General features: G+C 41.9%; 2 protein-coding genes across 3 annotated transcripts in view; one reads left to right on the top strand and one right to left on the bottom strand.

Annotated features, from left to right (window-relative positions):
- cdk14 (cyclin dependent kinase 14) overlaps window positions 1–15,476 on the top strand; it is a 155,387-nt gene that overhangs the window by 65,524 nt on the left and 74,387 nt on the right. The window lies entirely within an intron of this gene.
- LOC113115793 (E3 ubiquitin/ISG15 ligase TRIM25-like) lies at window positions 2,041–14,672 on the bottom strand. The gene is made up of 7 exons (XM_026283413.1): window positions 13,972–14,672; window positions 6,008–6,103; window positions 5,695–5,928; window positions 4,620–4,784; window positions 3,423–3,439; window positions 2,827–2,858; window positions 2,041–2,695 (listed from the first exon to the last, which is right to left on the bottom strand). The coding sequence occupies exons 1-7, from the start codon at window positions 14,548–14,550 to the stop codon at window positions 2,175–2,177; spliced, it is 1,644 nt and encodes a 547-aa protein (XP_026139198.1). The 5' UTR covers window positions 14,551–14,672; the 3' UTR covers window positions 2,041–2,174.

Genomic DNA, 15,476 nt, shown 5'->3' with positions numbered 1-15,476 from the left:
CGTTTATTTCTTAAGGATAATGCAGTCCCAACGAAAAAGGGTACGATTGTGTGTTGGAACCGCAGGCGGTGAGTAAAACTGCTTCAAATATCTCTGTGTTGTTAACTTAGCTATCCGCGTGTAAGCACATCAAGTAAACAACATGCGATGTTGTCACCAAACTGCACTTTCCACATCTACAGCTTAAAAAAAAAAGAAAAAACAAAAAGACGACAAAGTGGAACTTAGTCATTTTCCAAAACCGCTAAGCAAATATATACAGTTTCAGTACATACCACATAGAGACGCTGTTGCTGATGCTGCTCTTGTTAAATTTCAGCCTTTGGATCTGATTCTGGATCATAAATATACGCTGAATCTGACTGTTAGCCGTGGTTTGATTTGGATGATGTTTTTTTCCTCAAGGTAATGTCACAGCTTCCAAACGCTTTCAAGCCTACTCGCGCTCGTGATTCTTTAGCTCCGCCCACACGTCACGTCTCCAGGCGCTCGTGTTTTTCCGGGAAAAATCGGTACAGACTAGGGATGCACCGAAATTTCGGCCACCGAAAATTTTCAGCCGAAAATGGCCTTTTCGGTTTTCGGCCGATAGACTTTTATCACCGAAACAACACGGCCGAAATGTTGTGATGACGCAAACAGAAACCGCGACCTGCACGTGCACCTGCATAGCGCAGACCACGAGCTCCACGCGACATTCACTTAACACCAGTGAGAACATTCTCTCTCTTCTTACTCCTTTATTCGCAGCACTAAAACGTCTCCTAACAAAGAGATTAAGACGGACCACGAAGTAAAAACAAAGAAAAGTACAGTCTTATAGAGTCTGTTAGCACACGTCTCACTGAGATCTTTTCGGATCCTCTGCACTTCGCGAATGTGCTTGATCCGCGTTATAAAACCATTACTTTGGATGCGGAAATAAGGCAGCGCGCACGAGAAATGATCCAGGCCGCGCTGGATGCGGAGAACCCGCGTGGAGACGGAGAAGCGCCAAGCGCAGGAGACAGATCAGAGCGCAGAAAAGACTGGTCTCTGCACCAGATGAGTGGCATGCACCCTCGCTGTCTGATATGTTCAGTGGAATTCTGCAAGAAAGTGCCTCAAATAATAATAATACGTTGGCTATTTTGTTCTTAGGCTACTATATATACACATATACACACACACACACACACACACAAACATATGTACATACATAATTTCAGATTGTACCCATATTTATGCTAGATTTCTGCTTTAATTTGATAGAAATGTTTATTTATGCCCTGGCCCTATTTAAATGCACTCTCTCAAATATGTCTCAAATGTCAGGCAGATGACAAGCTCAACTGCTCAACAGCTAGGTGGTTATCTGTCTGAAGTCCCCATCCCCAGAAGTGATTAACAGTCTTGCCTATACTGGAGAAGTGATGCACTTTCTAGTCCTACAGAGAACAATTTCAAATGCACTTCACCTAAATGCACTTTGTTTTTATGAGAGAACTGTTCATTTTAAAACCTTTCTGCAGGCCAGTAGGCCTGTACATTGTTATTAAATATACACATGAGTGGGATACATTTTTGGTTTGAATTTTATTTTATACTGTGCATTGTTGCAATGTGCTTAATAAATATTTGCATCATTTGTAATTATGTATTTTATGTTTTTTTTTTTTTTTAATAAGTTATGTAATTGTAATTATCTTTGAAACTTTAATATTAATTTATGCAATTGCAATGTCTTAATTTTAGTAAAGTTAGTACACGGTCATAGCAATAAATGCAATGGTACTAATAATTGGCATAATTTCTTTCGGTGTTTCGGTTTCGGTTTTCGGCCTTGGTTTTCTCTTTTTCGGTTTTCGGTATCGGCCAAGAATTTTCATTTCGGTGCATCCCTAGTACAGACTATCTTTCTCTTAAAAATATAATAAAACTAAAGACTTTTTGGAGTTATGAAGGATGCAGTACTACTCTATAGGTACTCAAGATTAACAGGAGATTGAGTGAAAACGAGCATTTCACCCCCCCTTTAACCCATTGTTCTAACATGTTATTTCAGTGACATAAGTTCAGCTACAGTATTAATAATATGAAGAGTAAAGAAGAGAATATAACATTTCACTGTTACTGATTAATCATGCACCTCAAAGTGTTATGAGTAGAATCTCTCATCAATATATTCTGATTCATCAACACAGTTTCACTGATGATCCACCATTAACCCAAAACCCAGGATAGAGCGGCTGAGTGAATGTGGTCTGGACTGTGTGGATGAGGCTCATTTTGTCAGAGATGCTGAAGAAGGACAGAGTTCCTGCTCTGTGATCTACATACACTCCTATTCTACTGCTGGTGAATTCTACATGGAGAACAGACTCTATGTTATTGTGTCTGACTGAGTAGCTGGAGGGAGAGCAGAATAAACTCCAGGACTGATCATTATGTCCAAACCGACTCTCAACAACCCGTCCCTTCCTGCTGATGCTCTTATATGACACTGATATAAACACACCATTATCTCCACTCCACTCAATCTCCCAGTAACAGCGTCCACACACACTCTCTCTACACAACACCTGAGACACATCAAATCTGTCTGGATGATCAGGATACGACTGATCTATGCCAGTGTTAGTAATCACTCCGTTGTTCTCAGACAGATGGAGGAGTTTGTTCACTGTGTTCGGATCCAGAGTGAACTGATGCGAATCTGACGGAGATAAAACACATCTGTGCACATCATCATTTACATCATCAATTATAAAACTCTTCTGTCACCTTCTTCAGGAACAACATGAACACACTCATTGAGATTTTCTGCTTGTTTTCTTACTGACTTACATTGTAGGAAGTTCTTCCTGGTCCTGATGAATGTGACTGTGGAAATCAACAGACATGAACAGTGTTATTCTCATGATCCTGCATCCATTCCTAAGACATTTATAATATGATGTTCTCCATGATATGAAATAGGACTGTCACTTTTAGTTCGAAAATCGATTGCACAATCGATCAGACCAACCAAAATGTTTCGAAAATGAAAATAGGGAATCGATTTTAATCAAATATGTAACACTATTAATTAAAAAATAATTAAACAATAAAAAAAACGTAACAAAATTCACAAACAAGCATGAAAAAAATTAAGAATTCCGAAAGTGCAGTATTCCTTGCAAAAGCTAGACAGAAAATACGCGCCTATAAGACTCAGTGACGTCAAAAGTGACCTCTTATGCTGCGTTCACTCCAAACGCGAATAGAGCGTCCGGTGAAATGATTTCAATGTTAAGACAGTTAGGGCCGTTACATAGTCAACGCGAGAAACGCGAGCAAGCAACGAGAGCGACGCGCTTCCTTTCATAGTCTAAACAGTGGACGCAAGCGTCACCGCTCACGTAACAGGGGGTAGTTGGGTCGCATGATATTCAGATCACAATGGCAACTGAAGAGGAGTCTATTCTGTTGCTGATTTTACATCGGCGGCAACAAAGGCAACGCAGAGATAGACGGTTGTATGTTAGCCCTTTAAATCAAAAAAGAGATCAGGACGGGGAGTTTGTGTCTCTGGTGCTTCCCATGCGAAGCCTGGACAAGGAGAGACATTTCCAGTATTTTAGGATGTCGTATAAATGTGGATGAATACGTATAAGTTCGCATAATTTTTCCTCTTCGCCCGCCATTGTATTCAAACCTTCTTCTTCTGTAAACACAATATACTTGAATTAATGTACAATACTTGCAATGTCGCCCCCACTGACAACGCATAGTATTGCGTGCATCGGCGCGTCGCATATCAAAAACTAGGACGACACATTTGGCTACGCACCGACACATAATGGCGGCCGAAGCGTAACGATGCGTAGCTTCGGGGATGCATATGCGTACAGATGCATTGACTATGAAACGGCCCTTAATGTAAAGATGCTTTTATGTGCGTCTGGAGGTCTGGAATTCGCCTCATTCGCGCATCTAGTTACAGGAGATTCTGAGTTATGAAAAGGACCATTGCAAGCTGACAGCGACCGGTAATACCCCCACCTTGCGCAGCTGTACCTGAGTGTCCCTAGGACATCAGTGCGTTCGGAGCGCGTCTTCTCAACAGCTGGACATACAGTGAATAAAAAACGCCCTGCTCTGGACCCTGAAAATGTTGACCGACTTGTTTTATAAATTTGTAATGGCCCTAGCCTTTTTGCGCATGCCTGCCTAGTGCCGCCTAGACTAAGTGTCGGTTACATTCAATAAGGAAAAACATACATGGCCTGTTCTCAAGTCCATTTAAAGTTAATTTTTTTGAACAGTTGTTTGAAATGGATTGATCATTATTTAAAATAATCTTGAAGATTTTTGAATTGCCTAAATCATAAATGCAGCAAATATATTTTTTCGGGAATGTTGTACTCCTGTTGCTGTTTGTTATTCTGCATGAAACTTAATGCCAATAAATAAGAAATATTGCTGACTTGTGCGTTTCCAGCGCTCTCTTTACGTTTGTCCGTTATTTGACATTGAAAAAGGAAACGTCTTTTTTTAGACATGGAAAATCGAATTTACAATCGATTCAATGAACACTTATGTCTTAAAAATCGAGATGATGATGGGCTGGTTTCAGAGAGCAGATGAATCTCCAGGACTTTACCTCTGTCTGAGATCTTCTTGAGCTCCTCTTTGCAGAAATCCTCCAGTTTGTCTCTCAGCTGATGGACAGATTCTCTCAGATCATCAGAAGAGAAGAGAGAACTGAAGGGATCATCATTTCCTTCTGTAGATTCAGGAGGTGCTGAGAGAGACTGGAAACTCTACAGAAAACAGAAATCAAAACTAATCAGCTCCACACTAGAGACTTAGTGTTACTGATGGATTTTTCTGTCAAAGTATTTGGTTTATCTGAAACAGCGCTCCTGATTATCACTAAAAGCTGACATCTCAGTTCATCGCGATCTCATAAAGCTCTGTTATTACACAACAAACATATGCCCAGTGAATCATACACAATGTCTACACTTCATGTGTTAAATGAGAGGATTTATGAGCACACAGAATTCAGCAATGCTATGAGTGGATTCTAACGTAATGACCTCTGATTGGTCCTTGCGTTCCAGAAATCAACAGCTATGTCTGCGATTAGTTACATTGTGCAAAGATTTAAACGTGTTTTAAACAGAAACTCTGCCTAGCTTTTGCATTTTAATAATTTTAGTGTTAATATTAGTTGTTATTTTTGCTTTCGTACAGATGAATAACAATTTATATGTTTTTAGACATTTTATGTTTAGATATTTCTATTTGGCGGGAGTCCCACAAATCATTTTATTCTCTCACATCCCACACACACACACACAAGTCTCTACCCTTCTGCAGCTCCACTCGCCCATCAAGAGTTGCCCCGTGCCTCGAACTGATCCATTGGGTCCCGCAGGAGTGCAGGTCTCTAATACACACTTCACCCAATAACCTGCACCAACATCACCTCAGTCCAGCACTTTCACAGCATCAGCTTTTTCCCATTCTTCTCATATTCATTAAATCATATTAGATCTACAGATTTTAGTATTTGTCTCTTACACTAAAACTATATGTGATTTCCAGGTGATCCCAAACATTCATTCGCAAATCTATTGCAAACAAACAGTTATGTTGGTTATATTTTCATGTTCAGTGTGCATTGAATGAACATTTCTAGACTTAGATCATCTAGACTTGTGTTACCTGCAGGAACTGGATGTGATCCTGTGTGTGTGAAAGCTGCTCCAGCTCAGTGTCTCTCCTCCTCAGATCATTGATCTCCTGCTCCAGTCGTTCCAGTCGTTCTTCAGCTCGACTCACTGCAGTCTTTTCCTGATCTCTGATCAGTCGTATCAGCTCAGAGCGGCTTCTCTCAATGGAGCGGATGAGCTCAGTAAAGATCCTCTCACTGTCCTTCACTGCTATCTGTGCAGAGCGCTGTTAGGACACACAGTGATTCAGCTTCAGTGAGTCTGAACTGAGACGGAGACAAACTTCTCTTCTTCTCCAGACTCACCTTCTGAGACTCCACAGTCTCTCTCAGCTGCTGGAGATCTTTCTCTCTCTGCTGGATTCTCTGCTGGAATATCTTCTGTGTCTCCTTCAGCTGGTGCTGGAAGACAAACAGATGACAAATACAGCTACTGTCATTGAATAATCATGTCAACAGATAAATCCAGTAATTGTGGAACTAGTAACCAATGGCTGTAGGTTCAAACTCCAGAAGTGATGATCAGTTACAATCATCGTACATTAATTATCATGATTAAGGAGTTTCTCACAGTGCATGCTTAAGTATTATATTAAGTGAAATTGACAGAAAAGTAGAGCTTCACATCGACAGTGTTTCTGCTGTGTGGCAGAGCTTCTTTTTTGACTGATGAAAGTATATTTTTTGTCAAAGAACAGGTCTATTCTGTTCAATCTATACCAGGGGTTGACAACCCCTCTTTTTTAACACATTCTGTATTTATACAGTACATACACATTTTTACATGATACAATAAAAAAAATAGGCCTGTTCGATTTTCATGCAAATAGTTTCTGAGGATTTTTTCATAAAGAGTTTTTATAACTTTTCAAAAGTTTCATGAATAGCAGATATACAGTGTGATGAACGTCACTGTATGCCTGTGTGACGAGGTCAATGCATTAAAACCGTTCAGTTCAGAGATCTGGGATCGCGCTGTGCAAACAGTAACATTCAGCTAAAGCTCATAAACTTGTCAGCGCTGCCATGCGACTCTCAGCGATACTGAATCGATACATTACATTTCTCAGCAATGGGGGGGGGGGTAAAATAGTTTTTTAAGTAACTAAGCATTATCTCTCGGCCATATTTGAGGGTAAAAAATTGCATCACTGGATATAGCTTTTGGTCGTTTAACATTTCTATTTTAAAACATATCATTAAAAGTTGACTAATATTAAATGATTTGCAGCTTCATCTTACCTCGCTCTCTTTAACATTAAACTGATGCTTCGTGCTCTTCTTCTGTGAACAGTAAACCACGCCTACTTTGATTTGATTGGTCATCTCAGTCATTTTGACATTGACGAGCGCCGTTAGACCGCTGAGGCTTTGATCCGAAGTGCCTAGTATGTGCAGCATTCGGGTGCACATCTGTAGACTAGCACAAGTTAATTTTCACACTTTAATAGTATTTATAGCTCCTAACAGGCTGTGTGACTATAAGAAGTTATTACCTCTAAATGTATGTCAGTAAGCAGTTTCCCTATAGTCTTAGGTTGCCGACCCCTGCTCTTTACTCTACTCTATTGCTTAATCAAAGCATATTTAAAGAAAGATTGTGTTGATAGGTTTGATTAGGTTTATAGTGCATTTTCGACAGCTGCTCTTCATGCCAAAACCACACGTTGTGGCCAATAGACCGTGCAAAGCCCCGAGCTTGCCCCGCTCGACATCAGGATCATCCCGCCCAAGACCCAGCTCTCCTCAAGTGCTGGATCGCAGCAGCAGCAGGCATTCAACCAGCCTGGGCTGCACCCCACTTCTCACCGCATCAAGTCTCTCTCGCTTCCTCGGCTTGAGGCTGCCTCCACTAGCGGCGCAGACCGTGTGTTGTAAATCAATGCATTTTTAGGTGAAGATGTTAAATGCAGGTTTTGCTAAAACGGTATGACATAATTCTGTCGGATGACGATGCTATTTTTAACCACGAGTCGTCATCCACACTGAAATGTCCGAAGACATTGCGTTTGCCTTACTGTGCATGTTTAAACCTCACTGAGATGATACAGACATAAGTTTCATGCAATTATTCTGGCAGGACCAATTTATTTGGGGACATATATCACAGTTAGAATGCATCTCATTCTTGTTTCTGTGGCAGTGCGTCGGTCTCATCATGAGGTGCATGGTCTGGAGCGCTGTATGACCAATTCATCAGTTCAACTGAACTTCACTCCAAATATATGAACTTACCTGTTTTGGATACTTTATATCTAACGTGTTCGTTTACGTCCATATTAGGGTTAAATTGTTGGACTTTAAAAGAAATCTACTATGGTTTTTCACCGTTGACTGATTTTGCAGAACATTTAGACTGATAACTTCCATGCGCTGATGCGGCAATTTTGTCACAGGACAAGCGAGATGACAGTTGTGCCCGACTATATATGAGCTGTTTTATAGCTGTTTTAAATATAGTATTTTTATGTTTAACTTCAGTTCATAAGTACGTCTGAAAGTATATATTTTTTGATTATTGGGAATTCCAGAGGCTCTCTTTCATGCACCTTCATGGTTTAAAATGGCAAATAGTTATGCTATGACAAGAATAATGGTCTCTCTCTTACTCCTCCCATGCACGATTATATCGTCGATATGTATCGTCGATTCCATGGGCTGACTGTCACGGTGTCTGGCCTGTGTTTCCCTGGGTGTCCATTAATGGTCTCACTTCCCCATAGGCACCCCACTGCAGGCACTACATTTCCCACAAAGCCTTGTCCCTTCATCACGGTTAATTGCACACCTGTTAATTGCACACAGCTGTTTTCACTTTCATCATCATCACCTGTCTATATACACCGGTCTGTTTTCATTCTGTTTTCATGGAGTTCTTGTTTTTCCTTCATCCGGTTTTCTCGCGTTCCCTTGTGTTTTCTAGTTTCTAGTTTCTTGTTTGTTTTGTTTCTGGACTTATTTTAGGGTTATGACCTCTTGCCTGTTTGGATACTGATTTTTGGATTACCCATCAAACACACTGCATTTGGATCACTCGTTCCTGTGATCATTCATTACAGAAGGACTCCATCTGCCCAGATCTAGCGGTGTGGGATTTCGTGTCCGTTCCCCAGCCAGCATGGAGGAGCGGAGGGGGAGATTCCAAAAATTAACCACCCTCTGTCAAAAGGGGAGTGAGGTGGGTGGTTTAGCGCAATTGTTCTGGACTATGGCGGTAGGCATGGGGTACAATTATGAGGCACTGAAAGAACTTTTTAATGCCTGCCTGGACAACCCTGTGCCTGAGCGGGAGATGGATGAGCTGGAGATCTTTGGTTTTTTGGGGTTCATAATAGGGCTGGGCGATATGACGAAATATATCGTCTGGACGATAGAAAATGTCTATCATTTTATATAAGGCTCTATCGTTTACGCCATGATAAGGCGTTTACGGCAGAATTTTACGTCAAGATGCACCTCACGCAACGGCATGCCCATGCACGCTGCAATACATAAACAAACATGGAGGAAGACGGTAGTAGACGCGGTTTAGACCAGGGTAATTCTCAACAAGATGACCAGCCAACCCAAACCGAGAAGCTTGTACCGAAGAGGGGCGACTTCTGTTGCATGGACGCCTAAAACGGATGAAAAAGTTGAAATGTTTTTAACTCGATGCGGTGCGGACGCGCCTGGAAAAAACGGGCGCGTCGCACCGCGCTTCCATTATGACCACGCACATCAGGTCCCCGTGATCCCTCCAGAGTCGAGTCATGTTCCCCTTGACCCTCCAGAGTCAAGTCAGGTTCCCATTGACCCTCCAGAGTTAGGTCAAGTCACCATTAACATGTCCATCGGATGAGACAATAAACCAAGGTCCTGACTCTCTGTGGTCATTAAAAATCCCAGGATGTCTTTCGAAAAAGAGTACAGGTGTGACCTCGGCATCCTGACTAAATTCGCCCATTGGCCTCTGACCATGGCCTCCTAACAATCCCCATATCTGCTGATTGGCTTCATCACTCTGTCTCCTCTCCACCAGTAAGCTGGTGTGTGGTGGGCGTTCTGGCGCAATATGACTGCCGTCACATCATCCAGGTGGATGCTGCACTCTGGTGGTGGATGAGGAGATACCCCCTGACTATGTAAAGCGCTTTGAGTGCCTAGAAAAGCGCTATATAAATGTAATTAATTAATTATTAACACTCATGAGTTAAGCATTACCACAGTTAGACCTCAGGAGTCAAGTCACCGGTGTTCTTCATGGGCAAAGTCAAGTCAAAGATGTTCTTCATGAGCAAAGGCAAGTCCCCGTTGATCTTCATGAGCAAAGGCAAGTCACGGTTGATCTTCATGAGCAAAGTCAAGTCACCGTTGATCTTTCTGAGTCCAGTCAAGTCACCATTGATCTTCCTGAACGAATTCAAGTCTCAGTTGACCTTACAGAATCCAGTCAAAACACCAAGGATCTACCAGAGCCTCTTCACATATCTGCTGAACTACCAGAGCCTCTCCACATCTCTGCTGAACTCCCAGAGTCTCTCCACGTCTCTGCTGAACTACCAGAGCTTCTCCACGTCTCTGCGGAACTTCCAGAGCCTTGTTTGTCTCGACCGTACGGCTGTGGTGGTCTTTTGTGCCGACCTGGTGGGCTTCTGTCTCGACCGCATGGCTGTGGTGGTCTTCTACGCCACCCTGGTGGGCTTCTGTCTCAACTGCACGGCTGTGGTGGTCTTCTGCGCCGCCCTGGTGGGCTTCTCTGTCGACTGCACAGCTCCAGTTCCACCTGTTCCACCCTGGATTCCTGCCCTGTCGGCTTGGCCCTGGGCCCCTGAACTTTCTGTTCCCTCCTGGCCTTTTTGTTTTGTTGTTGTTTTGTTTTTTCTCTCTCTGTTTTCCTCTATGAACCTGGCCCTCCATCCATCCCCCTGGTACTCCGCCAGTACTCCTCCCTCCTGGTCTCCTTGTGATTGTTGTTTTGTTTTGTTTTTTCACTTCCTGTCTCTGTTTCCCTCTGTGAAGCTGGCCTTCCGTCCCTCCCCCTGGTCCTCCACCGGTCCACCTCCCTCCTGGTCTCCTTGTGGTTGTTGTTTTGTTTTTCACTTCTTGTCTCTGTTTCCCGCTTTGGACCTTGCCCTCCATCCCTCCCCTTTATCCTCCACCAGTTTACCTCCCTCCTGGTCTCTGTGTTCCTTGGTTTGTTTTGAGTTCGGTGGAGCATCTGGGAGCCGCTCCTTAGAGGAGGGGGTAATGTCACAATGTCTGGTCTGTTGTTCCCTGGGTGTCCACTAGTGGTCTCACTTCCCCATAGGCACCCCACTGCAGGCACTATATTTCCCACAAAGCCTTGTCCCTTCATCACGGTTAATTGCACACCTGTTAATTACATTCAGCTGTCTTTACTTTCATAGTCATCACCTGTCCATATATACCGGTCTGTTTTCATTCTGTTTTCATGGAGTCCTTGTTTTTCCGTCATCCGGTTTTCTCACGTTCCCTTGTGTTTTCTAGTTTCTAGTTCTAGTTCTGGACTAATTTTATTGTTATGACCTCTTGCCTGTTTGGATACTGATTTTTGGATTACCCATTAAACACACTGCATTTGGACCTCTCGTTCCCTGTGATCATTAGTTACACTGACAATATGACGATAAGACTGACCCTATCGCTGATTTATGGCACTTATTTGGGGTACACTGACACAGGAAATTCGATTTATTTTTTGACTTGTTATCGGAAGCAGCTCATTGGATTTGTTAAACAATTATGCAAGTGATCCTCATAGCTTCCACCCTTTTAGACAAACAAATTGTTCTTAGTATTGAACTACCTGTCAGGCACAGTCCGATGCTGGCAGAGCCTCCTGGCCACACACACTTACCTTTTCCTCCTATGGTCAACGAGGCTTACCCGTTCAATGCCTTGAATATTGAGCTCCCATCAGATGTCGGCGAGAGCCTCCTGGCAACACAACTTTACCCTTTCCATCTTATGTCTGGAGAGGCTTACCCGTTCGATGCCTTGAGTATTGAGCTCCCTTCGGATGCCGGCGAGAGCCTCCCCGCTAGACAACCTTATGTTTTCCTTTCTACGGTTGGTGATGCTTAACCATTCGATGCCTTGAGAATTGAGCTCCCATCGGATGTCGGCGAGAGTCTCCCAGCCACATAAACTTTTACTTTCTCCATGCTATGATAGGAGAGGCTTACCCATTCGATGCCTTAAGTTAGGGCTGGGCGATATGGAGCAAAAAATATATCTCGATATATTTTGCTATATCTCGATATCTTTACAGGAAAAATAACCTCCCAAAACTACTGCAAAAAAAAATATTCCAAATATTACATGTTTAGGGCCCTATGAAATGTTCAATTTTTTTCTTCACTATGTTTTATTGTTACCTAATTCTGTGTTGTGTAATTCTGTAGCATGTGTAATTATTTAAATGCATAAAAACAACTTAATTTGTTAATTTTATTTCTAAAAATAGCCTTATGTGAAATGTTTTTTCCCCTCTGAAATTCTGTGTATTTACATTTATCTGGTTATCAAATGAAGGCATAAAACATTCATTTAATTTATCTTTTAATTATTGAAAATTAAGCAAAATTTTTTTTTTTTTGGGTAACAAAGGGGATTTACTATTAAAAATAAAACATGGAAGAAATGTTTTGTGATTATTCCTTAAATTATGTTTGTTTCATTTTAATAGAAGTAGTAGTAGTATTCTATGTATATTCTGCTGAACAATAGTAATAGATTTCTTGCAAATACTTTTATTTTGACGGGTTTACCTTTACAGTTCTGTGTATGTGATACTACAGTCTATGATGTGATATGACGCTAGTTTTACTCAAATCAAACAGTCATATGCTCATGAAGTGACTCTCAGTGCAGTTCTGGAGATGTTGTTCATGTGTTCACGTCCTTATTTAGTGAGATGACAGAAGCTGAAATCAGTGCGAGCATCATGCGCGTTTTTGCTCCATTCATTAACACAGACACACAGAACAAGCAGGATTCATATTTAAATAGACTTTTCCGGTTTAATATTAACAGATATTAGTCCATATCGCGATTTAATGTGAGTGCAATGACCTACTATTGATTAATTCATGAAAAATTTGACAAATTCCATGACATTCCACATTAAACTTTTAATTCTGTTTTTATGACTGGATTCCGCGATTCCGTCCGCATTTTCTTAATTGCAGAAATCATAGGGCCCTACAATAGACATCTGGCTGCTGATCGCCCAACGCCTTAAAACCGAGATATCTCCATATAATGGAGCCAGTTGTCCTTTTTTTTTTGTTCTGTAGTCTCCGGTCTGGTTGAGGATGACGCCATGTTCAATGCGACAACACACGAGGGAAGGGGGAACAAAAACAAGGAGGTGGGGGCGAGCACAGCACAGAGAAGACAAACAAGCAAAGTGGCGGAATAAGAATTAAATATAAACATATCGATGTATACGTATCCATATTGTGTTAAAAAATATCTCTATATATTTTAAATATCGAGATATCGCCCACCCCTACCTTAAGTATTGAGCTACCATCGGACATCAGCGAGAGTGTCATGGCCACCTTACTTTTCGTTCCTGTTTGACGGGTGACGAGGCTCAGCATGCGAAGACAAGAGTCTCGACCTCCCGCCAAACGCTGTCTAAATCTTTTCCCCTCGCCTGGTGAGGCTTACCCGTTCAATGTCCTGAGTCCTGATCCAAAATATCAACCCCCGCCAGATCTCAATGCTATTGTGGGGGGTCCTTAGTCTGGTGGCTGTCCTTTCCGTTATTCCTTTTTTGGGGGTACTCTAGGTTCGGGTCATTCCTGAGCTCTGAGCCCTTCCCCGGACAGCACGCCAAATATGCATTATAATACTTCAGCTAATTATATGTAAGTGTGAACTTGTGAAATGAAATTTCATTAACAATGTTCGTGAGGAGCACGTCAGATACTTAGCCTAATTAGCACAGGTGGAGCACACTTAATATAATCAACACTAGGGTATAAATACAGCTGACTTACCTGTCTCCATTGACGGTTTATCAGCATCCCCCCTCCACCCCATCTCCTTCACTTAAGAGTTCATTTTACACTTTTATATATGGGGGGGGGGGGTACTCTATGTTCGGGCCATTACTGAGCTCGGAGCCCTTCCCCGGACAGCACAGCAAATATGCATTACAATACTTCAGCTAATCAAATGTAAGTGTGAACTCGTGAAATATGGGTGCTGATATAAATATGTTTAGAAATACTGCATCAGTGTTTAGCTTTAAATACCTGTTTTTCTGTTCTCTGTGCTGCAGCTGATACAGTGTCGTGGTTTTTATGTTCATCCACCGTACACAGCACACATATACATTTCTGATCAGTGCGACAGAAGATCTCAAGGATCTTCTCATGTTTCTGGCAGATCATCTCCTGCAGTCGTCCAGTGGCATCAGTCAAATTGTGTCTCTTTCCTTTAAACCAACTCTCGTGTTGTTCGAGGTGATTCTGACAGTAAGAGTTCACACACATCAGACAGGACTTGACAGCTTTGTATTTTCTTCCAGTACAGACGTCACACTGCACATCTTCAGCTTCAGCATCACAGTCAGCAGAAAGTTTGGTCTTCTTCAGTTTCTCCACCACTTCAGCCAGCATGGTGTTTCTAGATAAATCAGGTCTTGGACTGAAGGTCTCTCTGCACCGAGGACAGCTGTAGACTCTCTTCTGATCCTCCTGATCCCAGCAGTCTGTAATACAGATCTTACAGTAACTGTGTCCACACTGGATGGTCACTGGATCCTTCAGCAGATCCAGGCACACTGCACACCCAAACTCCTTCTGATTCACTGAAATTCTGGCTTCTGCCATTTTTACTGCATGAACATAAAGACACAAACACACAAAAGCTCAACCAAACTTACGTTTCTCTTTCCTTGAACTGATTAGTTTAAATACTTTCCTGGTTTTGTGTTTGAGTGACGTGTAAAACAAGTACAGCCTCATTCCTACAGAGTTTAGTTTCGACACATCTTAATTTAGTTTTGACACACTTGGCTGTTGTTAAATTAAATTCAAAGACTGACTAGTTGATTCCGGAATTTAATTCAGATCAAATTAAAATCTGTAGCAAAGTGACTCTCCTGGACTTGGAATGGGGAATCTTGATAATGAGAAGTCTACAGGGGGAGCCAAGTTCAGTCCTAGAGAGCCACTGCAGAGGTCAGCTCCAACCCTAAAAAACACACCTGAACAAGCTACTTCAAATCAATTCAATTTTATTTGTATAGTTACAAAGCAACTTTACAGAAAATTAAGTTTCTACAATATTTAGTTTAACCCAAGATAAAGAATAAGAATGCGCCTTTGATCAGATGCAACTACACTCACAATTTAAGAGATACATTATTCGAATGCTTGGCGAAAGAGATGCGTTTTTAATCTAGATTTAAACAGAGAGAGTGTGTCTGAACCCCGAACATTATCAGGAAGGCTATTCCAGAGTTTGGGAGCCAAATGTGAGAAAGCTCTACCTCCTTTAGTGATAGACTTTGCTATCCTAGGAACGACCAAAAGTCCAGCGTTTTGTGACCTTAGGGAGCGTGATGGATTTTAACGTGGTAGAAGGCTAGTTAGGAGCTAAACCATTTAGGGCCTTATAGGTAAGTAATGTTAATTTGTAACTGATACAGAACTTAATAGGTAGCCAGTGCAGAGACTGTAAAATTGGGGTAATATGATCATATTTTCTTGACCTGGTAAGGACTCTAGCTGCTGCATTTTGGACGACCTGTAGC

Source organism: Carassius auratus, chromosome 16, assembly GCF_003368295.1.
Source record: "Carassius auratus strain Wakin chromosome 16, ASM336829v1, whole genome shotgun sequence".
Lineage (NCBI taxonomy): Eukaryota > Metazoa > Chordata > Actinopteri > Cypriniformes > Cyprinidae > Carassius > Carassius auratus.
This window is presented reverse-complemented; position numbering and strand designations above follow the sequence as displayed.

Bases quoted from the DNA above. Each gene is read 5' to 3' on its own strand.
- LOC113115793 (XM_026283413.1), bottom strand. From the start codon at position 14,550: ATGGCAGAAGCCAGAATTTCAGTGAATCAGAAGGAGTTTGGGTGTGCA. The intron at 6,104-13,971 runs GTATTTAAAGCT...TTTGTCTTCCAG, and splicing joins CACAGAGAACAGAAAAACAG to CACCAGCTGAAGGAGACACA. The intron at 5,929-6,007 runs GTGAGTCTGGAG...GTGTCCTAACAG, and splicing joins AGACTGTGGAGTCTCAGAAG to CGCTCTGCACAGATAGCAGT.